General features: G+C 41.0%; 3 protein-coding genes and 1 long non-coding RNA gene across 7 annotated transcripts in view; 2 read left to right on the forward strand and 2 right to left on the reverse strand.

The window, feature by feature from the left end:
* ttn.2 (titin, tandem duplicate 2) overlaps nucleotides 1-865 on the forward strand; it is a 189777-nt gene extending 188912 nt beyond the window's left edge. Inside the window, exons 239-240 of the mRNA XM_030428193.1 lie at nucleotides 29-319; nucleotides 526-865. Coding sequence (XP_030284053.1) covers nucleotides 29-319; nucleotides 526-818 — 584 coding nt within the window. The 3' untranslated portion in view covers nucleotides 819-865. The remainder of the gene's footprint in view (nucleotides 1-28; nucleotides 320-525) is intronic.
* A 2041-nt stretch (nucleotides 866-2906) lies between these two features.
* On the reverse strand, nucleotides 2907-4564 carry LOC115588012 (cryptic protein-like; the record flags this gene model as incomplete). The annotated part of the gene is made up of 2 exons (XM_030428245.1): nucleotides 2907-4148; nucleotides 4308-4564. Coding segments are annotated over 2 exons (471 nt in total), but the record flags the coding sequence as incomplete, so codon positions are not given.
* Nucleotides 4565-6499: 1935 nt separating this feature from the next.
* Nucleotides 6500-20562, forward strand: LOC115587984 (leukemia inhibitory factor receptor-like). 4 transcript variants are annotated; one of them, XM_030428202.1, is made up of 19 exons: nucleotides 6553-6647; nucleotides 6750-6910; nucleotides 8331-8361; nucleotides 10103-10260; nucleotides 10361-10514; nucleotides 10608-10871; nucleotides 10971-11100; nucleotides 13067-13227; nucleotides 13669-13814; nucleotides 13912-14065; nucleotides 14153-14214; nucleotides 15166-15388; nucleotides 16335-16523; nucleotides 16615-16716; nucleotides 16798-16956; nucleotides 17976-18104; nucleotides 18261-18354; nucleotides 18488-18548; nucleotides 19026-20562. In XM_030428202.1, the coding sequence occupies exons 2-19, from the start codon at nucleotides 6890-6892 to the stop codon at nucleotides 19473-19475; spliced, it is 2688 nt and encodes an 895-aa protein (XP_030284062.1). In that variant the 5' UTR covers nucleotides 6553-6647; nucleotides 6750-6889; the 3' UTR covers nucleotides 19476-20562. The 4 variants fall into 4 exon arrangements, with proteins under 4 accessions (XP_030284059.1, XP_030284060.1, XP_030284061.1 ...); XM_030428199.1 differs by lacking the exon at nucleotides 8331-8361 and having other exon boundaries at nucleotides 6500-6647; nucleotides 6777-6910; XM_030428200.1 differs by lacking the exon at nucleotides 8331-8361 and having other exon boundaries at nucleotides 6500-6647; nucleotides 6777-6910; nucleotides 16341-16523.
* On the reverse strand, nucleotides 9597-11813 carry LOC115588013 (uncharacterized). The gene is made up of 2 exons (XR_003985257.1): nucleotides 11636-11813; nucleotides 9597-11039 (listed from the first exon to the last, which is right to left on the reverse strand). It is a non-coding gene; the product is annotated as an uncharacterized LOC115588013 (long non-coding RNA).
* Nucleotides 20563-24379: the final 3817 nt, after the last annotated feature.

Below are 24379 nucleotides of genomic sequence, written 5' to 3' on the forward strand. Positions count from 1 at the left end.
ATTTACCTCTTCCATCTTTACCCCTTAGGATCAATGATGAGTCAGAAGGAGTCATCATCATCCATAAGCTCATCCATGATGATGAAGAAAGAAATGCATACAGTAGAGGAGTCGTCGTCCTTCTCTTCCTCCTCCCAGCAGGCGATGATGTCATCCATGATGGAATCCAGCTCCTTCGGCAGCACGGCAGCTGAAATGAAGTTTGAGACCATGTCCATGTCCAGCATGTCCTCCATGACATCTGAGACATATGCAATGAGCTCCAGCAGTCTCATGGAGATGGCCTCCCACATGGAGGGATCCTCATTCAGAGCAATTGGTAAGACACTATTCACAATGAAGCCTGTTTAATAATGGGTCTTTGCATTTCATGTTATTTGAAGTGAAGCTCTGCTTTAGCTTCCTCACTTCCACACCAATATTCATGTGCAACAGAACTGCCACTTTGTGTTTTTAAATAGTGTGGTCACCAAAATTGTATTTAAACATTTCGTGCACTGACATACATGTACTATTTGTTTCAAGGTTCTGCTCCAAGAATTGAGGCTCTCCCAGAAGATATCAGCATTGAGCCGGGCAAAATCTTGACGGTCGCATGCGCCTTCTCCGGCGACGCCAAACACATTGAGTGGTCCCGCAGCGGCAAAACCATCGAGGTGACTGCTGGTGGACGCTTTCACATCGAGACCACAGAGGACCTGACCACACTCATCATCACCGGGGTGAGGGAGGAAGACGCTGGAACATACACCCTCAAACTATCCAACGAGCTTGGGTCCGACACAGCGACTGTTCACATTAGCATTCGATCAGTGTAAAAAAAAAAAAAGAATAATTTCTTCCAATCTTCCCCTTTTCCCTAATTCCATGCCTTTTTATTTATTAATTGAGCGAAATAATCTACTTGATAAAGATCTGGATTTCTGTTCTTGTAAATATGAACTATTTTTGTACCAATCTTGACATTAATTTATGCCAAACTAGACTCAAGTCTAAAGTTGTTATAAAATGTGCCATATTGGATAACTATGACTTAGGATTTTTGATCCATTTTTCTGTGACATGTACATAATGTATATAGCCGAAATTTAACGGTTATGGGAAATGTATGCATTGTTATTTATGACAATAATATTAACTGAAACAAAATGAAACTAAATGTGGTTTAACAGGAGAAAGTTTCACTAGGAACGAATACCCTGTTAAACTTAGAAACTAAACTCTGTGCCTCAACGATAAGTTGAAGTCTTAAGATTGCCTCAACAGGTGGAGAGGCTCCCTGTTGACGTTAACTCAATCAGAGACAGAACTATGAATGCACTGCTGAAGAGTAAGAGCGGTGCTTTTGAATGGTAACAAGAGCGTGAGATCCTGAGTGCTGTTTGCATCTACCCTCATGTAAGCAGGACGACTGGACCTCGCGCTCTGACTGATTATGTCATACCGCCATTTCGATGACATGCTCATAGTGCGTGCGGCCTGCACTCCCTGAGCACAAGTGTTTATTTTTTGTTTTGTGCTCTGCTTCTGGCAAACAACCACCCGCTCAACTCTTCAGTCATACCATCAACCTGGCCAATTACAGTAAATAAGAGTCAATCCTGTGCTTGTTTGCAGAGGCAGAGCTGTCTCTTGGAGGTCTGTGGTGTGTTTGTGTGTTAGTTTTTAGAAGTTCATGTCTGTCAAGCTGAGCGCCCCAAAGCAGATGTACCGCAGCAAACACCAACCACTGCTGCGTTCAACGAGGACGGAGTAGCATGATCTCGTGGCTCGCTCAGCACTTTGGTTTGATTGAAGTTAGAGTTGTTAGCGTTGATTATTTTCGCAGCCTCCTTGAGTTTTTCTCCAATTATTGATTTAATAAAGCATGATTATCAGCACTATAGTATGTCTCTGCTGTGGTTATTTGTGTCCCTTTCTTTATCATGCTTCTGTTTTAACTGAAAGATTACAAGAAGTTAAAAGTGTTTAAACTTGCTGACTGTTTGAGTTCAGCTTGTAATGACTGAGTCAACTCACCACTCAGAGTTTCATTTTACTTGAAGAAACACAAAACATGATTCAGTAGGCTGGTTGACAGTGATTCAGGAACAACTCATGAAAAAAGCGGTCAGAATGTTGATTCACAGGTTTCTACAGACTATTCAGTCAATACAGTATCTCCCAGTTTGTTCTCATGGACGTTTTATAACTGAACACAGCTGAGAGGTAGAGCCCCCTCCATTCCTATGAAAGCTGCTCAGGTGTGTTTTGAAGCCAAACACGGTTGACTTTCTGTCTTTGAAAATGCCTGGATTGCTGACTGAGCCAGCAAACTTCCAGTTTAGCGCCTGGCTAACTTCAACGGGGGATAAAATAATTTAATCGTGTGGCTCTTCTATTCTTCTGAATGTTATCTGACTGAATGGCTCGAATTCTGACAGTGAAACGAGTAATTGTTCCGCTGTACTCCAATGAAAAACTTCACAGCTGGTGAAATGACAGTATGGAAAGCTTCCAGACACTCACTTGTGACATGAATGAGTGAACACAGATACTGGGGCTGTGCACGTCCATGAACACACCTAATGAGGAGTTTTAAACAGGGACTGCTCTTCACCACATGCTGACCCTAAACAAGTCTCTGCTGTACAGTTTTCATAGACACAAACAAAGGAAAAACTTCATCAACCACAAAATCATGGTTGATTGGAAAATAGTCAACTTTTAGAGCCAACAGCATTTCACAAGCATCCATACAATATATTACAGTTATTCCACAGCTGTTTTCCAGCCTTTTTTTTTTTTTTTTTTATATGGTACATTAGAACAAAGAACCAGGAAAAAGAACATCTCCCAAGAACAAAGAGGGAGAGAGAAAAAATTATAATGATAATAATACAAATAAATAAACAAATAAGTAAAAATAAATATAAAAATAATTTATTAGTAGGTGAAGATAAATCAGTACATACATAAACGAAGAAAATAAAAATAAAATAAAATATAAAATAATATAAAGGGAGGCGAAAGAGAAAAATTTGAAATAATAATAAGTAATAGATACATAAATAAAGGATGCCCAGTGTGCTCACTAAAAATTTGATCAAACAAAAAAATGGGTGCATTAAATTGATTCAAATTGAGTCCAGAGAGTTGAGGGTGTTAACATATCTGATGAGAGGTTGCCATCTTTTATAAAAATTGGCTGCTGAACCTCTTAAGGAATATTTAACTTTTTCCAAAGACAGGAAAGACATTAAATCACTTAACCAGAAGGTAGTGGGAGGAGGCAAAAGCAACAACATCAGAGTTTTTCTTAGTGAGGCTAGTTGGAGTACGAGGTACCCAAAGATGGAGATCAGTGGGCAGAGTTCTAACCTGATATAAAAAAAACATGACCAAAAATTGACTAGTTTGGGACAAGAATAAAACATTTGAACATGGTCTGCTGGAGATAAATCACATCTATCACAAATATCATTTGTACCTGGAAATAGCTTACTAAGTCTGTTTTTTGTGAAATGAATTTTGTGGAGAACCTTAAATTGGATTAAACTAAGACGAGCGCAACAAGATGTAGAACTGACCCTGATCAGCGCCTCTCTCCACCACCCATCAGTCAAATCAGAGCCAAGCTGCCTTTCCCAACTATCCCTGAGCCTCACAAGGGAGGACATGTTCGAAGACGATATGAGGTCAAATAATAATGAGATCTTACTACAAGCAATTGGAAGAGAGAGTATCTCAGTGATAAGAGATCCCGCTGAAGATTGAGGGAAAGGAGTAAAGTGTGTACGAGCATAATTCCGCACTTGGGGGTATTGAAACATATGAGACTGAGGTAAATTAAATTTAACACGGAGATCATTAAAATGAATCTGAATATAAATCTGAAAAACGAACCAGACCTCTCTCCACTAGTGAAAGCAGTGTCTGCGATGGAGGAAAATGATTATTGCAGATAGAGCTTAATGAGATTGGTGTTGAAAGTTTGAAATTTTGCCTGAATTGTTTCCAAATTTTCAAAGAGGAGAGTACAATGATGTGTGTTTCTTCTGCAGTCTTTATGGAAGACGTGGGGGAAGCAGTGCAGGACGCCGTAACCACAGCGACAGTAGGAGCATCCTCTCTGAACCCACTCAGCGTGAGGACTGGACCCACAGTTCCTACAGACACAGAGATAAACATGACAGTCTCAACTAGGGAAACAATAACTGCCAGTGTGAGGGAGAGATTCATTTAATAATTAAGTCAGAGGTGTTGGTTAGATAATAGACGATGTGCCTCTAAGACGTGAAGTGTAAATGCAGAGCAGTGAGCAGTACAGTGTTGTTGTGTTCCTGACACGTTGGTCGTACTCGCAACTCCTCCCTGTGAAGAACGGTGGGCAGGCGCAGAAGCTGCCAAGGATGCAGATTCCTCCGTTCTTACAGCAGCTACGACTACGAGTGACAGGCTCTGAAAGCTGAATAAAAAGGTTCCACAAGATTATTATCAAGCAGGTAGCCTGAAAGTTGTTGGGACACGATTCTTTCCAGGACTTTAGAGAAGAAGGGAAGGTTGGATACTGGTCTATAATTATTTAGTGATCCTGGGTCGAGGTGTGGTTTCTTAAGTAGAGGCTGAACCACAGCAGACTTAAAACTAGCAGGACAACACCAGTCATGAGTGATAAATGAACTATATCTTTAATGTTGTAGGTCCCAGTGCTGTTTTGCCAGAAGGGGGTCCAGGATGCAGGAAGCTGGTTTTGAGGATGAGACAATTTTAGACAGTATCTCAAGAGAGATATTTTCAGAAGTGTTTAGAGATGATACTAACTGAGAATCAGCAGCAGGATATTTTTTAATAAACTTTGACGAGGAAGCCAGAGATGATGAGTTAATTTTCATTCTGATCTCATCAATTTTATTGCAAAAGAAATCTAAGAAATCATTTGCATTAAAGGGTGCACAGCTCACCGACTGTGGTTTGTGAGTAAGTTTAGCTGCAGTGTTAAAGAGAAATCTAGGATTGTGTTTATTATTGTTTATTAGGCTGGAGAAATATGCAGTTCTCACAGTATTTAGAGCACGCTTATAGTTTAGTACACTATCATGCCAGGCAAGGGAAAAAACGTTCAATTTAGATTTGCGCCACGCTTGTTCCATTTTCCTGCAGGCCTGCTTGAGATCTCGGGTTTCATTAGGGAGGAGATTTCTTTGGTCGTCTTGTCACAGAATCGAGGAGAGAAACAAGCTGTGAGTCATTTGTGAAACTTTCCACAGGTTTTGTCACAGTTGCAAAAGGAGCCAGGACCTCAGGCACTTTATCACTGAGCCTCGCTGTGATTGCCGGGCTGAATGAAAACATTTGTGTCACTGATACATGGACAGGCTAATGAAGCTTCAGATGTAATGAGTGAGTGGTCCGACGCAGCAGAGGAGACAGAAGTGACGTTCAGGGCTGACACATCTGGTCCAGGGGAAATGATCAATACCACTGGAGTGAGTCGGTTCATCGACAATCAAGAATGTTATATATTACGGCGTATTTCTGGCATAATCGCAGTGCGAGAGTATTAAACAGTGGAGTAATGTATTTTTTCACAAAAAAGAAAAAAAGATTTCAAAATTTCAGTTCTGACTGATATTTATAGTTACAGAATTTCACTGTTCTAAAAATGTACTGTATTGAACCTTTTTAGAGTTTACTTGTTTGTACTGTCGTTTTTACTGTAAAATCTATTGTCATTTTTTACAGTGTAGATCTGTCTACCTGACTGCTACCTTCATCTGACGACCTGTACCTCTCAGTCAGAGATTCATTTATCTAAATAACTAAAGTCATTCTGCTGCCATTGTCTGTCCAGCTTCATGTTCCCCAGCTGTCTTTAGTGAAAGATGACAAGAGCAAAAGGTGACATGTACATAAACAAGTAAATTATGCAGAGGAGGTTGAATGTAATGCACAATCCTGATGCAATATATGAAAGTGACGGGATTAAATGAGGGATGCGAAATGTAAAGTCAGTTTGATAAGCTGTCATTGTGTTTATATGGCCATGGGAAGATGCATACACCGTCTCCTAGCCATGCTGTCTCTCCACCCAACTCCGTCTTTTTACAGTGTTTTTTATCAACTGATTATGGGCTATACAGGCCCATAATCTCAGTGACATTTATCAACCAATTCTGGCCGTCAATGGACGTTCAGATCATATCAACCTGTTTTGTATGTCGACAGACGCTGCCAGTGGGCGTCCAGATAAAAACATTATGGGGTTTTTGTTGCCAGTGTGGACTGACCTGAAGAAGGAGAGAGAATGTCTTTGCTGTCCTGATGAAGACCACAGTACTGCCATAGGCAAACTCTATTTTTGTTTGTCAACACTTGCATGCATCATTACCAAGTACCAGACTACTGTGCAATAGAAGGCAGTGGAAGGCATGTCCGACCTAACCACTGTGACTCATGATTACCAGAAAGCAGCCACTCCACTTCCTGCCTCGCAGTCCACATGGATTTCACAATCATGCGCGCTCACACAAGTATGAGTGTTTTCTTTGGAAGGGAGTGTTGCTGCAGGGAATAACTTGACTCTGTGTTTTCTTTCTGTTTGATTCTCCTCTCTTTAACGTTCAAATGAAACCAGGCAAGATCAACAACCAGTCGGAGCTTCTCATGTAAGTGTTTTCATTTTATCAATGTTTATAGAATAGCTCAGGAATATGCTCTTCAGTCAACGTACATTATTACACTAAACTAAGTGATATTTATTGACACAGGTATCACGTCTCATTACTGTTTTAAAGTGGTAAATCCATGAAGACTTGCTGGCAAGTTCACCTTAACATTAAAGGAAAAACTGCCCATATGATGATCACATGCTTGTTACTGGTCTCACTGGTCTGCATGAGCACACAAGATGGAAATGGTGAAGAAAACGGTGCGTATGTAATCCTCTCTCTCCTCGTCTGATATTCTTTACAGCTCTAAAGGACCTGCTATACTTTACTGTTTACATCTGTAGGTCTGTAGTTCTGTTAGCTATTACCGCTGTGTGCCTATATATGCAGCCTCTTTACCCTTTCATTAGAATGTTAAATACAATTATTTTGGCTCTTATTTTAATTGTTTCATAACTTGTACTGAACCAAAAATGAAACAAACTAAATTTCTGTTGAGGGAACATGAGAAAGACATCAGATGCACATATTAAAACCCAGAATTAACAGAATTATTTCTGTGTGATCAATATACTGAATTCCAATTTATTAAAGTAACATGATTAAAAAAAAAGTCTACAACCTTTATCATACCATGGTCTAGCTGAATAATAGAATAGAATAGTCTTTATTGTCATTGTACAGGAGGGTACTATGAAACTGAGGATAAGTAAGAAGTAGTTCCAGTGAAACTGTCCATTCTAAATTAAAGTGTATCTAAAAGCAGAGGCACTGTCATCAGCTGACTGCAGACACCTCAGCACTTAAAATAAATTCAATTAAACAATCTGAATGTTATTTACAACTAGAGGACGACCGATTTTTAAAGGGACAGTGTGTAACGATTTAAGTAATTTATTAACTCAAATCAACGTCTTCGTTCATAAGTAAGTCCTCATTGGTGTACAGTTACCTCTGCCAATAATCTGACTTATCCTCCTGAGTGAAGAATTACCTATCTGAATATACACAACACGGGCAAGCTCTATGGAGGCTGCCATGTCTTTCTGGTTTTAAAAAAACTATGGACTGCCGAGAGGGACACAAAGCACTACGTGGTACTACGTAGTAAGGCTAAACGTGTTTTCGCTCAGAGCTAGCTTGACTGCAGAACTGAGAGGGAGCTCAGCGAAAGCGCTCGTCACTAACAATAACAATAACTAACTACATCTTTACCTCATTACTTGAATCAGTAGAAATACTCGACGCTGCTGGGAAAGAGTCCATATTTTGAAAATGAGTTTCTTGTCCGTCAGGGCCACCGTAGCTTCCGGAACGTCTCCAACGTCTTCAGAACGGGAGGGGTGAGCAAAGGAGTGTTGCAATGTAGAACCTCACAGCTAGATGGCGCTAAATACTTGATATATTACACACTGTCCCTTTAAAGGCCGATGTAATAACGATAGTTTGGAGCAGGAAAAAGCCGATAGCTGATTAATCGGCCGATATCACTCACTCGCTATTAGCTATATGTTATTATATGTGATCAATATCTATTAAAATCTACATGGATGATTTAAGTTGCACTTTAATATGGGGGGGGATTAAGTGATCCTTCACAAATAATAATCACAAAATAAGACTGGTTAAACAAGGCGTATAGTGAAGGATTTAAACTGTGACCTTCTCATCCTCCCACAGTCCGGCTGTAACCACAAACCAGCTCTGGATGGTATGTTAGGATTTTATCTTTATCTTATCCATACTCTTAACAGTCCTGTTCTTTATCACTACTAAAGAATGGTTTGTTTTTTAATCATCTTTTTTTTAAAGAATAAATTCAGAACAGGAATTCATTTATATTTAAAATATAACAACATATTGTTTCCACTGCAGCAACAGTAAAGTTAAAATTAAAAGATTCATGTCAAACTAAGATGAACAGACTACACACAGACAACTTTCATTTTAGCGTGTTCTTAACAAGCTGTTAATTGTTAGCTTAACAAGCACTGTGGTCGTATAAAACGTGCCGGTGGAAATGTCGCTGTTTATGCCGATGATGTACGTTTATGCTTGTTGAACAAGCGGTACTTATTGTCTCCGCCAAGGACGTTATGTTTGTTGACTTTCAACTCGTGAAGGTTTTATTGCACTTACAATAACGCGTGTCGCCGTCTCCACCTGGGTCACTTCTCTCTCTGCCGCTGCACACTCTCTCTCCCATGCTCTGTGTGTGTGTGTGTGTGTGTGTGTGTGTGTGTGTGTGTGTGTGTGTGTGTGTGTGTGTGAGAGTGTGTGTGTGTGTGAGTGTGTGTGTGTGTGTGTGTGTGTGTGTGTGTGTGTGTGAGAGTGTGTGTGAGTGTGTGTGTGTGTGTGTGAGTGTGTGTGTGTGTGTGTGTGTGTGTGTGTGTGTGTGTGTGTGTGTGTGTGTGTGAGTGTGTGTGAAGAGCAGCCCCGCCCCCAGTGATCAGACAGACAGAGCAGGGCAGGAGGAAGCAGTTTATGGCGCTGTGGAAAAGACTGCAGCCATCGGCCACTATCAGAGCCAAGTTCCGCTGATTCCGATAGTTTGTAAAACGTCCTATCGGCGCGGATTAAGCGGCCAAAACGATTAATCGGTCGACCTCTATTTACAACACTGTTGTAGTGCTTCAATGCATCACCCTCTGAACACCACAGGATGGCACCTGTGAGCCCTCATGGTCCCTCTGAACACAGTGATTACACAGAAAAGTAATCTGTCTGTTCTGGGTGAATAAACACATTTTTATGAAGACATTTTTTTTTATTATATCATTACATTATTTCTTTAACCTTACTTAGACACTAATAAAGACATTACCATGTCATCACATATCCTGCTGACAGCTTTTTAAAAAAGAATAATCGTGCTGCATTGAGATTTTTACACTCGCTTCCAAAATAAAAGCGTGCAGTAACCAGATGGAGCTCTGTAGACCCAAGCTGGTGGAAACACACCACTTTAATCTTTAGTCAGCAACAACAACACAAAGAAAGTTGTAGCAGTGAACACTTATGTGTCCCTGTATCTGATTAAAAATACATTACAGTCTGAAAGTCGTCTATTAGTCATCTATTTTCTATTTATATGCTTTAAAATGCTGAATAAGGGATGCCAAAACATATTATTCATGGAGAGGATTCAGCCATCACATGTGAACTACAGCAACACAGGACAACAAGAGAACAACACAGCTGATAATTATAACATTTTAAAAATGTGTATATATGTTAATAATATTTGAATATTTTTTCAATTTTGTTTTATGTATTATTGGTCAGCTCGTGCCTCGGCTAGCTCTGTGATTTGAATTTTCAAATGTAAAATAAGGCAATAAAACCTCCCAGTACAGCCTGCAGGCTAGCTGCTGATGTCATAACTGTCCGTCTCTTTGCAGGCCAGCAGATAGATAAAGATCCTTTAAAATGTTTTGTTTTTTTTTCCTCAGCTGTCCTCCAGTGTGGACCAGTGAATCTGACACTTACTAGCTCTGGCCAGATGATCACATTAACGTGGACGGAGGACGAGCCTTCATGCTCTGCAGTACACGATGTGCTCGTTTATGAGTTGGTGGTTCTCAAACCAGATCTTCCCATCCAACCTACTGTAAGAGTTCCTGAGCCAGCATTGCTGACTTTAACAATAACACCAGTGCTTGGAATAGCCAAACAATATACCTCTAATTTGGTTTTGAAAATGTTTTTAGGGGGAAGTTTCTGTGATGCGTGACCAGATAGGATCTCCTCACTCGTGGAGCTGGACGTCCCCTTTTGCACTGGAGTGTTTTCGCCATTCAGTCGGGATCAGGTCACGATACAACCAGCAGACGAGCCAATGGAAACAAGAAGATATTCATCCTGGTTAATACTAAGCTTACTTTGCTTAATTTGTTTTATCTTGACAAACATTCAGTCTTTTCAGATGCTTATTATATCTTATTTTTGTATTTGCAGGAATGGTAAAAAGGCCTGGGATTTATCCAAGGGACGCACTGTTGGAATTTGGCAGTAATTTCACCTTCTGCTGCATTTTGCCAGAAGGGGAAATTTTCAACAGTACACCGACAATCAAGGGGCTCAGCTCAGGGTCCAGCGAATCACGACAGATCTCCAATCAAACATTCGCCTTGACTGTCCAACTCACCCAAGCATCAGAGCACACCTGCACCAATCTTTACTGTACAACCCCAGATCTTGGGGCTTGTGCTTATATTGGCTGTGAGTATGGCCTGATATGGTTTGGACTGTGATTTTGGAGTCTTGAAATACACCTGATTAAATGCTGACTGTTCATTTGTTATGCCTGCCATGACTCAGACCCACCTCAGGACAAGGACCTTCAGTGTGAGACCCGGGACCTGCAGTCAGTCGAATGTTACTGGACAGCTGGAAGAGACAATATAGTATCGCTCAGGAAGAGTCCAACAGTTTACCACCTACACGGACGGTATGATAAAAGTCTGTCTGATATATATACACACAGACACACACAAACACATACACACATATATACATGTATGTATGTGTGTATATATAAATATATTTACATATATATGTGTGTATATATGTGTGTGTGTGTGTGTGTGTGTGTATTTATATTTATCTATTAGATAACACACAAGTCACGATTTGGTACAACGAAAACAAAAAACATGTAAAGCTTTTTTTCATTTTTTTTGACCAGACACCAACTGACTGCAAAATAATAATAATTAAAAAATACATATGTTTTAAAAGTAAAAAATAAGTAGAATAAAACATATTAGGAGGCCAGGCTCCTGTACTGCAGCATGACGGCGCATGATGTTGATGTCAGCTGCTTCTGTGACGCTGTTACCGTCAGTGTGAATGTCGAGGTGGATTAAAGCAGCAGGGAGAAGTTGTTGCACCACAGACGGTGTTTTCCTCACACTACAGACAGATATGTCGGGGTGATGCAGTCTAATGTGGGTTAGCATGTGTGAGGTGTTGAAGCGACATACCGAACCTCCGGGAAACACCTCCGTCCTCCACCCGCGGCGTGACGTCACCACGTTGTACCGGGAAGCCTCAGCTGATTAAATAAAGCCGGCGGCTCCTGTAACTCCTCATGTTCTATCACTTCACTTCTTCATCCTGTTTTTGTGACTTCTTCTTCTTCTGTAATGACCGTTTCTGGCAGCTTTTAGGCTCATTACCGCCACCTGCAGTACAGTGACGACTCCACTGTTTTATTTTTTTAAATTGCTCAGACGTGACTGCGTGCACCGAACCGTGACATGTGTACATATCCTCCCGACTACCAGGAAAAAAGATATTGTCAATCACATTTTTTTTAAATTCCCCAATCTTTGTAAGGTAATTAGAATACTGAAAACATTTTCTTTGAAAAAAAAAGCTTTTATTTTTGCGATATCATATGTCCATGTTACGTAACAGTCCACTACAGTGGACATCGGAACGCCATACAAGTGAAACTGAACCTTGATGGCAACCAAGGTGCTTCTGAGAATGACTCCCTTTCTTTTCACTTGAAAAAACAGAACAAAGTGGAGGAAATAACTACAAATGTCCACTACAGAGGACATTTTAAACAGTTAAATACTATGCTAAAATACAGTTAAAAAATTCAGACAGTGTTTTAATGTGTTGTTAAGAGACATATATAAAATATGCCAACAACATTTCAAGCCAAAATTTGCTCAATAAAAGTATTATGTGCTTACTTTTCCTCTTCCCATAAAATGTGCTTGCCATTTTCCTAAATGAGGAAGAGAAAGGTACCAAAGCCCCACCCCTTCACATTTGGTATCATTGAAAAGCCCTAAATGTCCTCTGTAGATAGCAAAAGGAGTTAATTTAGTAGTATAAAGTGGGTGGGAGATATTCAGGTTTAGAAATGTCCTCCACAGAGGACAAATTTGAACTACTGGTAGTCAGGAGGATATACACATATACAGTGTGTGTGTGTGTGTGTGTGTGTGTGTGTGTGTGTGTGTGTGTGTGTGTGTGAATGAGAGAGAGAGATGTGAATGTTAAAATCACTAAAGATATTTTCTCTGTTTTAAGGACTAAACTTATGTCTCTGTGTATATTCAGTAGAAATCTGTGTGTACACAAAACAGGACACGTGCATGTGTGTTTAAATCTCTTGTCGTGACTTTTATAAAACCCGGCTTACATCCCCTCACACATCTCCATCATCCTGAAAGTTCACACATGAGCTCGACCTGACTGACCGATCCCACAATTCACTACAAATGGCTCTGTCCAGTTACCTGGTTTGGTAAGGAGAGATATCAGGAGCAGAGAAGCAGCTGAAGAACAGGAAGTGTAATCTTACGGACTGTGAACTAAGTTCAGCAATGATTGATCAAACTGACATTTGGAAATGTATAAAGCTAAAATAACCTTCTCTTGCATTTGTGTCTCAGGGACTGTCGGGATGGAGAGGATGGATTGAAGAAAAAGGGAGATAAGTCGAGATGTAATGTGAAAGTGGACATTAACATTGGTGAATTCAACTGGACACTAACAGCAGCTAACAGGATTGGGAAGGTGGAGCTCGTAGACTCAGCAGACCTGAAGGAAAGAGGTACATCTTTTAGAAAATGAGCAGTTTATGCGGTAAAATATTTATTTGGCTATTGACATTAAAAGCAGCAGGGAGAAGTGAACACTTCTTTAATCCTACTCCTTCTGCACAACACACTAATTATTATAATTATGTTTCCATTCCTGAACCTGTGCACCTTTCTGCGCTCCCATCTTACTATGTACAGTTCCTTTTTTTCTACTGGATCCTGCTTGGACACTGATTTAGCTCCATGCACATATGATTCCACACTGCTGATTGAAACACTTACAGCTAGCAAAGGTTTCTGAATATTACCTGGCTGTAGTTTGTTTCTTGCTGTATACATTATTTGTGCAGTTTGGAATTCAACCAGGTCAAATAACTTTAACGCACAGGAATTGTCTCTTAAATGTCTGTTATCATCACATTCAGCTGACTGTTCTTCTTCTTTTGTTTCAGTGCACATGTTCCCTCCAGAGGCAATGATGGCTTCAAGTATTAATGCCAGAAATGTCACCCTGGAGTGGAAGTGGACGGTGCAACTCTACAGTAATCTCAACATGAGATGCCAAGTAAAGATTAGTGACGGTGAAACACACACCATAGTGAGTAGACCAAAGGACGGAGGTAAAGTGACCCTGTACCATCAGCAGTCCTTAGTAACCTACACTAACATCAGTCTTGTCCATGTTTTGTTCCCAGAGAGAATACGTTGGAGTTGGCCTTAATTTTACCGTTCTGAATGATCTGATACCGTATTGGGAATATAGTGTAACAGTACGATGTGCAACAACACAGCATTTCTGGAAATGGAGCGACTGGAGCGCAACTGTCAGCTTCCACACAAGGGGCGACGGTGAGTATTGAAACAAGAAACAACAAAATGTATCTGATCATTTCAAGCATCGTGTTTATATTTCCTGTTCCCTGATTGGTCCCACAGTTCCAGATGCTCTGGATGTGTGGAGGCAGGTGGTGGGTGACCAAACTATAATCCTCTGGAAGGTAAGTCAGATGAGCGGGAACCTCTTTCTAAAGCCTTTAGAAGCTGCTATTAAATGGGTTTATTTAAGTGTTGTTAACCATCCACTATTGCTTAGTAGGAGAGAGAAATTCATAAGAACTCAAGTGTTAAAATGCAGAGACAAGAGGCTGGAAATCACATTTAAAGGAATTTATTTTAGGACGGAGTTCTTGGAGAGATAGTGGACGAGGAGGGCAGGCAGGCAGGTTGTCTGGTGGCAGCGTGGAGGGATCTCAGGTGAGCCAGTGGAGGAGGAAGCAGAACAGAGAGGTGCTACAGGTTCTGCACATGAGCAGGAGACGAAGTTTTGTTTGGAAAAAACAACTGGAGCACAGGCAGCAGAAACATCTCAACACTAGAAAATACTTTGAACATAAGCTAAGAGACCGGGATGATATAGCAGAGGTTGATGAGCTGGTGATCCGCAGCTGCAACGCTCTGCTGCTGCAAACAGCAAAATATGAAGAGTTTGTGACTTTATCTTGTGTTGGGCAGTGTGAAGCATGAATGTACCAGGAAAGGTGACACAGTGAACAGTTGGTGCCCACTGCTGTGAGGTCCTAACATGCAGCAGCTTTGAGTGAACGGACACTGATTCACTTCACTGGGGCCTGATGAAATGATTGGATGAGCTTGTCAGAGGCCTGTGACAGCCACAGACACCATATTGTCCTTTATTGAGTATGTGATTTATGGATTGTTGTTGGGATGGTGAGAAAAATGCTTTTAAAATAATTTACCAGCTTTAATAGCTAGTTTAACATTGTGGCAACCCATAAGTTGTTGTATTTAATGGCTTTAAACTAATCTGTAAACCATGAAAGAATTATATAAGAGTAAAAGAGTTCCTTTTTCTCAGAGATGTTGATGAGCGCATGATCTCCACACATGCCAGGTACACTGAGGTCCTGCTGTTATCTCTCTCTCTGCAGATGCCACTGGCCAACCAGAGTCATGGAATCATCAAAGACTACAGAGTGACCTGGGAAGAGACCAGGTCACGAGGGAAAGAACCGCAACACACAACCGTTTACAACAGTGACAGCCTGGCTCTGAGTCTGGACCCGACTGAAGAGTATATCATCACAGTCACAGCTAGAAATGAAAACGGCAGTTCATCTCCATCAACCATAACCATCCCCAGCAGCAAACCAGGTATGAAGCGAACACAGTTGTGCATGTTGGTGTTGTGTAATTTGCTGGTTATTTTAAGTAAGTCGCTTGTTTCTTCCGTTATGTGAAACCTTTTTCTGCTGCTGTCTTGACCAGCGCTCCATGCAAAGAGATTCTGAATGTCAGTGAATATTCATGGTGAAATACAGGTAGAATAAAAACAGTGAGTCAACACAGTAAAGTAAACTCAAGGACGTTAAAATTGAGAAAGAATTGGTTAAACATTAATGCACCAAACAGAAGCCAATGATAGTTTTTTGTGAGATGCAAGTGGGGAAAGAATAAAGAAGCTGACTGGAAATCAACTGTGTGAATTTTCACAAAGTGGAAACCACTTACAACGTTCAACTTAGTTCGTGTCAGGCTACATAATGTATTTTATCACGTTCGCATACACATTTTTAGTACCTGACTTTATTACCAAGAGGTTTATGGGAATGGGGTGATTTCCAGCTGTGTTAGTGGAGACAAAGAAAATATATTTCTGACAAAACTCGGGACATCTCCAGCCTGAAGAAACACTTATTGACGACATTTATTCTTGTCTGTGGCTCGCTAAAAACAGTCAAAACAAGATGTTAAAATTGAATCGTGGTGTTTCCGTCATTTGATGTGTAACAGCTGATTTAACAACATTGTGACAAACCATTTGGTGGTCTGCTGTTGACACATGTGGTAAAGTAGCCTCACATTCAGAGCTGATTAGAGTGACGTGTTGTAAAAGAGAACTTGCTTCGAAGTGGGATTTGAAAGCCAAAATTCCAGCATTTCTTCATCATTCATCACTGAATCACTGAGGATGGCAAAGCTCTGGTCTTATGACGTGTATCAAACACATTTATGGAATAAGAGGATGCCTTTAAGATATTGTTTTCTCCTCAGTGTGAATTAACAGATACATTACCTGCAGCTTTATGTCAAATCTAAGTTACAGACGGAACAGAAAGAGCAAACGGTTCCTGGATAGTTCGCAGCGGCGGTGGCTTCAACCTGTCCTGGTCTCCGAGTCCTGCAGCCAGCTGTGGCTACATAGTTGACTGGTGTCCCACTGTAGGCCACTGCAAGGCTGAGTGGCTGAAAGTTGCTCCCAATCAAACCAGTGCTGGGATATTTTCAAGTAAGTCTTATTCTTTGCACATAAGGCAGTTGTACCTATCTAGTGTTCCACGTTCTCATGAAACATCTCTTTTGTTATTTCTTCACTCCAGAAAATTTCACTGACGGAGTGAGATACTTAGTATCTGTATATGCCTGTACCCAGGGAGCTCCAGTGCTACTGAACAGATTAGAGGACTATGTCAGAGAAACAAGTAAGTTTCAATTGTTTGACTTCAGTGTGGTGCACTGTCAGTCAATGTCCAACAGTGTTTCATCCATGTTCTCTATACCAGGAATAGAAAACGGCCTGTTTAAGTCATTGAAATGGAAACAGCGGAATTCAGATGTTGAGGTATACTGGGACCACATAAATCAAAGGGAGCAGTCTGCTGTCATTCAAGGCTACGTTCTTTATTGGTCCAACAGCAATGAAATCTTCAATGTCAGCACAGGTAGGTGACACCCAGGTCATTTTCTAATAACAGACCACAATTTTTTTCCATATTAATTTCAGAATGAATTTCATGTATTAAAAACAGTTCTGAAATAAAAAGAGTATATGTCTGTGGATATATAATATAGTTCAAATTCAGCTATCACTACAATAGAATGTTTGGTCAGTAGTTTGGGACTCTCACCTTCCTGCTCTGCAGTAGGAACAGAGGAGAACATTTCTGGAGCATGCAGACTGTGTGACTCGTGCACTTGACACAAATGGATTTACATGTCAGCAGGGATTTGTATCAGTTTTGATGTGGGGATGCTGAAAAGGCTTCAGATCAGAAAGCCATTACAAACAATGTATTTGGTCCTCTAATTTAGAGGCCTTGCTGGAAGAAGAGCTTCCAACAGACTGTTTTAACCTGCTGTTTGTGTTAAGATGAAGAGCTAGCACCAAAGAACTACCACACCAGTGGGAGTCTGCTGTAACAGGAGGCAACTTTCCAATCAGAGAACCAGGGTTACAAACAGCACCCAATACACATTCACAGATGTAAGAACACATTGCTACATATCAGGATTTAATAACCTTAAGATTGGTGTTCTGACTTCACTTATGCAACATTCAACTTGATAAAACACAGTTGTAATATTAAATGTCTTCATAACGAACTTATTATGGTGATCTTTTTGCATGTATTATTTATGTATAGTGTATGTATGTGTTTTGTTATGGGATATGTGCAATACTGTTATGTGTTTGTCAGTGATGTTATGGCTGAAGATGTATTGTTTGTTGTCACTGTGGCTGTCAAGGTATTTATGGCGCAGCTGTTGAGTCCAAGACAAACTTCCCTGAATGGGACAATAAAGTATATCGTATCGTATTGTATCGTATCGTATCATATCGTATCGTATCGTATCATATCGTATGATGGTCAACGACTGCTGCACAATGAATACTCTCGTGTTCAACTGTGACCTTGAAGGTTGTTCAGGATGCAACAGTAATGTCTTTGTCTTGATTTAGTGAACACTGAGGCCACCAGCTTGACAGCAACAAACCTCCACATCAGTAACTACAAGTTCGAAGTGAAGGCACTGACAGCAGTTGGAGAATGTGGCACTACATATATTAGTGTCACCTTGAATCCGCTGAGTAAGTTGCTTTTCCCTTTCAGATAACTGTTTCTACTTGTGTGGATATTCATTTTTTGAAGTAAAATAATGAGAAGAACATTAAATCTTGCATTATTTAACTGATTTAATTTTTTACTCCTCTTCTTCATCTGGGCTATTTGTCTTCACTCAACAGCAGATAACTTGGTCAAGCCTGTCCTCATTTCCCTGCTCACTTCTTTTGGCGTCCTTTCTCTCATCACAGTCCTTTGCTACAAACACTGGACATGGTGAGCATGTCAACCGTTTTTTCTGTGAAATTTGCCTAATTGTTGCCTCCGATGGCACCATTTGAATGTGTGCATGATGTTGCCCAACCTTTGTTTGAGATTTATTTTCTTGCATTCTTTCATCCATCAACAGTATCAAACAGAAGGTCTATCCTCCGGTCCCAGAGCCAGTGTTGACGTGGCCGGCCCCACTGGTAGGTTCTCGGGTTGATCTCACAAAGATCAGCGTGCTTGTCAGTTGTACTTTGTCTTATATGGTGTGGAAAGAGGCTGTCGAAAGTCTGATGAAGCAACCTTGATGATGCCACAACAATGCCATCAATGCTCTTCAGAATTTAGACAGAAAGTCTGTGTGGGTAGAAAGATGTAGACACTGGTATCGGGTCAAATGCTGCAATCCATTGCAAGTCAGAAGTTGGTACTTCAGACTTGGTATTCCCAGCTCCCAATTTAAACGTGTCCTGGTGCATCTGCTCGGGAAAACATGGACACCCGCTGGAAACTGATGTTGCATGTCTCATCTCTGAACCTCACAAGCAACTGTATGGAAGTGAATTAGCCCTTCAATATTTGGCGAACATGAGCTTTTTTTTTCTTCTCTTGGAGCATTCTTGCACACTCGGCCACCACCAATCATTTATCTGAATGTTTTTGTTTTGTCTGTATTACAGGGTGCAAATAAATGTCGTCCTCTTCACGTGGATAATGAAGCAGAAGTCTTGGATTTTTCTGAGCTGCATTATGACTCAGTACCAGTGACAGCAGGATATGTCACTGAAGACGGCGAGCCTCTTGTCTCTACACAAACTCCAGGGGGCTACTACAACCAGCCCCTGATAAAGAACCTCCCACCACCCCCCACTTCACTGGCTATAGACACCCCAACTTCTCCATTCAGAAGTGTATTTTCTAACCCGTCATACAACCTGCTAATGCAGCCTGGAGAACAGCAGTCCAGCCCAGGCGCCAGGCTTCAGGAGGGCACATCTTTAGAGGGAAGCTTCAGTGAATACCAGCCTCAGGCTAACACACAAACCCTCAATTTGTTCGAGACAACAGAGGAACCAGAAAATCTTATGTCCTGTGTCTCCACTTATATTTTGTTACCAAAATCAACTTAACAATTAGCCACTGCATGCAGAGTCTACAGAGGTGTGAAAAAGTGTTGGCCCCCTTACTGATTTCTTATTTTTTTTGCATGTTTGTCACACTTAAATGTTTTAGATGTGTTATCTTCGTCTTATATTTAAATTTGTTTGATGATCTGAAAAATGTAAGTTTGACAAACATGCAAAAAAATAAGAAATCAGGAAGGGAGGCAACACTTTTTCACACCACTATATGTACAAAGTAAAAATGAAATGACAAATATGATTACACTGCTAAAAAACTGAAATTTAAAGAAAAAATAATGAAAGACAGAATTTCTATTATGTTTACATATTAACAAATTATAATTATTTTAGTTAGTTAGTTATTTGTATCCTTAGTCTTACTAGCATGGTGGCTCTGGGATGGCTATGTTCATCTTGTAAATAGCTTAGCTAAAGTGCCCACTCGGTCTCCCAGTGTGCAAGACAACATTATGCAGCACCATCTGCACCCTTCTGGTGAGGAAGGGCTTCCATTGGGAAAGTGTGATGCAGTGCATTAGAGGCTGCCCTACATGTGACAAATTTATTCAGATAATTACACAGTTCGAATCAATACCAAGGTTTGGATCTGTTTCACTTAAACAGCATCACAGCGTTCTGAGGCCGGTACTCTACCGAAGGCAGCTCGCTACCTTTTTATTTCCGATGTCATGTGATTTGTTACAGCAGTGTGATTCAAGGTGTGAACTGGTGTTTAACTTCCAAGGATGTGTCGACCACACTGTAATGATCTTAAAGATCTCTGAGCTACTTTGACAAAAGGCCAAGTTTAGGGTCTTCTGCTGGCATTTATGCTCCTTCTGTGAACATCTTCAAAAATCTAAATCTAAATGTTCAGTGTCCCCTGGACTTGGCTGTGGATATACTGTAACCCAAACCCAAAATCCTAACAATCGTCACAGACTGTTACCGGTTGGGCACACTGGATGCCTGTGCTATGCATAGCTTAGCTGCTACCGCTCACTCCTTTGTTTGTGTTCACATAGGCTGCAGCAGCCCTGTCTGTTTACATGGAGTTTGACTCTGATAATGATCAATAAATATGATGACATGATTTTCCTTTACCCTGCTGAAAGAGCCAGAATGCTGGAGGGAGAACAAGAGGGAGAGACTGTGAAAGTGAAAGACAGAGAGCGCTCAGGAGAGAAGCTGCTCCTCACCTGCTGTGTGTATGCTCTTCATGTCTGTGACATATTCTACATACAGACATTGAAACTGTAGTGAAATGCTGCTATGTTTTCCATATGATTGTCTACGGGTCGTTTTCAGGTTGATTTTTGCAGAGAACCGCTCGCTGTAATGACTGACTGTCATGTGTACTGTAATATATATATATATGTACACACACACACACACACACACACACAAATAAACAAGTTTCTATCCACTTGTAAAGAACATGTAGAATTCATTGGAACTCAAAACTTCCATGACATACAACTCTCATTTTTCATATATGTATCATATAGAATTCCTGTACAGCGCTCTGGACAGATGAGTGGTAAGCACCAGTAACAACAGCCGGTTAATTAGCTCAGTAACAATATCACCATTCAGGAGGCAGCATCAGCTGATTTTATGTAGTATTCCTTTGACCCTGCTGCCAGGTGTAAAACTGGAAAACTACTCCAAACTAATAACAAGCTGTTGAGGAACAGAAATAAGTAAATTAAAAGTAGTTTTCTTGCAGATGTTGAACATCTTGCAACAGAGGTGTGTACACACAACACACACCAAAACAAAAGCTTTTACTGCTTTTCTTGTGACATTTACTGAACAACAGCAAAGATACACATGCACACTCCACGTTGCCAAATCCATCCATCCATCCATCCATCCATTTTCCTCCGCTTATCCAGGGCCGGGTCGTGGGGGCAGCTGTCTGAGCAGGGACGCCCAGACTTCCCTCACCTCCTCACTCCTCCGGGAGGATCCCAAGGCGTTCCCAGACCAGCCGAGTGACAATCCATCAATGTTAAGTGTTGATTTCCCCTCCATCCTGTCTGCAGTTCAGAGCATTTCACCCCTGATTTGGGAAATGATTTAAGATTTCTACAGTCTGCAAATGCGTACCACTAGTGGTTATCCAAGTTCAGTAGGAACAGTCAATTGTTTTCACACAGGATTACCTAAATACCAACATTGGGCTTTTCAAGCTTCATGGTTTCTGAGTCAAAGTAGCTATAAACTATTTATCTCTGAATATCACGCAGCACCTTTTTTCTATTTAAACGGTATGCTGCCACCATCTGGTCATGTTTGACTCAAGTGAAATTCTGCATACAGTACCTACAGTATGAGCTGTAATCTGGAGATTCTTCTACCCAAACCCTTTTAACTTTTAAGCCAAAGTGGTCAAAAGTTACATCTACTTGTAAAAACATGTATGCCATGGCAGTCTGGAGTTCCATTGATTTCTACAGCTCTCATTTTCTGTGATAGAATGAGTGGAACACAAACTGCTTTGTCACCAAAACATTCATGAAGTTTGGTTCAATAATTAATTTATTATAGGTCTTTTGAAATGTCTCTTGACCATTTTCACCTCAGTTAGGTGCTTTTCATAACCATCCACAAGCTTCTGGTCGTCATCTGACTGAATGTTTAACAGTTCCACATGACAGAATCGGTGACGTTCAACTGAATGTGTTGGTTGCCTGATACAGACTTCTTTATTCAGCACAGTCCTCATGTTCTCAATGGGGTTCAAGTCAGGACTTTGGGAAGAACATTCCAAAACCTCAATTCTGGAATGATTGATCCATTGTGTTTGGGATTATTGTCCTGTTGGAACACCCAACTGAACCCAAAACCATCTTCTGCTGATGATTTTAGTTTTTTGCTGATGACTTTGAAAAAATCCTCCCCACAAAAAATCCAAAAATCAGCACCATGCTTAAATGATAAACCAAATGTCCATGTCACTTGTAGTTGCATGCAATGAAAATCCATTATGAAGCTTGAGTTGGTTTACATGCACAGATTGCTTTCTGGTAACTGTGATTCACAGTGGTAGCCTACTTGTAAATAGTTAATATTGAAACTGAGAAACTGAAGAAAAAATATTGCTTGAACTGACCCTTGAATTCTGCTCGAGTTTCCAAGTGGAAAATAAGTGTTGCAAAATTATTTTCTAAAATATTTTTACTGGACGATGAGTCACGGCCGTGTCTCCCCTCTTCATTCTTCTTCTTTTTTCTAAAATCTCATACTTGATTATTTCATTTCCTTCTGTTGTGATATAAGCTTTTATACTCCCATGTTTCAGTTTGTTATCCAGTGGCTCCCACAGTTTCCTCTGGACGTTCAGAATGTTTTCATCCCACAGGACTCAGTCACTCTCAACCCCTGTCTTCCTCCATGACCCTGAGGATTTCTGCCTGCGTCACTGCTTGTCCAGGCTTTAGTTGAGAGACAAAATAAACCTTTGGCTTGATATCGCAGTCATGAAGACTTGATCTCCAATCTGCGCTGGTTGAACCTCCGCCGCCCTCCTCGGGCTGACTTCACCTTTGTCAGTATTCTGTTAAAGATAAGGGAATACTTTTTTTTAAAATGTTTTTTAAGCCTATGTTATAATAACATGTAAATCATAAAATTAAATAAAGTAACTCTTTTCCTCTTCTCCTACTTTTCCTTTCCCCCATATCCCTTGTTCTTCCCCATCTCTACCTGTCCATGAAGCATACCAGTGTTACACCACAATTGTATTATTGTATTTTGTTTTTAGGCCTGCTGATCAGCCTGTGAGGCTTATGGAGAGCAGCAGGATGAGAGTGATGGAAGGAGGACCCCTGCTGGATTAAGCTGGTAGGTGACTCCTGACTCCAGCCCTGGTGTTCAGGACAGGTAAGTACAGGTAAGTGTTTAATCCAATTTTTTTTTTTTTTTTTTTGTGTTGGAACAATGTACAGCAATAGAGGCAATACACAGGCATACACTGATGTCAAGGAAAGACTTTATTTCATCTCTATCTGGGAGGAATGATGGTCACGAACAGACAACTTTTCTCATGAATGCAGGCTCTTATGGGGCCTGAAGGCATCTAAGTCCTCAGTTTTTCTGTGTTGCATCCTCTCCTGTCGTCCGCGCTGGTCTCCCATCCATGGCCCAGCAGTTTGTTCACCTGTAGATTAAAAGCTCCAAAAAAAGGTTTGTATTTTGTACCTTTAAGGTGCCAGTGTGTCAGTCGGTGACCTTTTTCGGACCTGTGGTTGGTGGGGTGAGAGGTTAGCTTGGCATGTTGTGCTAGCTTTTTGGGCCTCACCTCTGCAGTCTGTAGCTCGCTGCGGGTGCGTGGGGAGACCGGGGATGTCTGGGACATGGGCTCAACAGAGGTGCTTTTAGTGGTAGGGTCAGAGGAGGTGGCGTTTACCAAGAGGTTAGCATTGTTATGCTTCTTATACCTCAATCTCATCATGTTATCCCCAGCCACTTGCTGTAGTGTCTGTGAGCCCGGTGTTTGCCCTGGTAGGGGTTTCGAGCCAGTCCCCGGTCCTGCCACACACCCTGCGGAGGTAAGATGGAGATCAGAGACTGCAGAGGTAGAGGAGTCATCGTCTAAGATGGCAGATTCAGGTAAGTTTGGTGAGTGTGTTATTTTAGGCTCGGCAAGGCCCCGGTCCAACAGGAGCGGACTGGGGGGGGAAAGTGGCCCGGGAGTCATTGACAGACCGGCCCACTTCATGCGCGGTGTTGGGAGCCAGCCGGCAACAGAAGCTTCATGTACCTTGATGAAAAAAACTGCATTTGATGTTGTTTTGGACGATAATCATACAGTAATCATTAACCTGAACCCTTAAGTAGCCTACAGTCAAATAATTACAGCAGTATAGTGATTTTATAGCATGTAGTGATTTTAATGCAAACAG

The sequence above is a fragment of the Sparus aurata genome, chromosome 9 (genome assembly GCF_900880675.1).
Source record: "Sparus aurata chromosome 9, fSpaAur1.1, whole genome shotgun sequence".
NCBI lineage: Eukaryota > Metazoa > Chordata > Actinopteri > Spariformes > Sparidae > Sparus > Sparus aurata.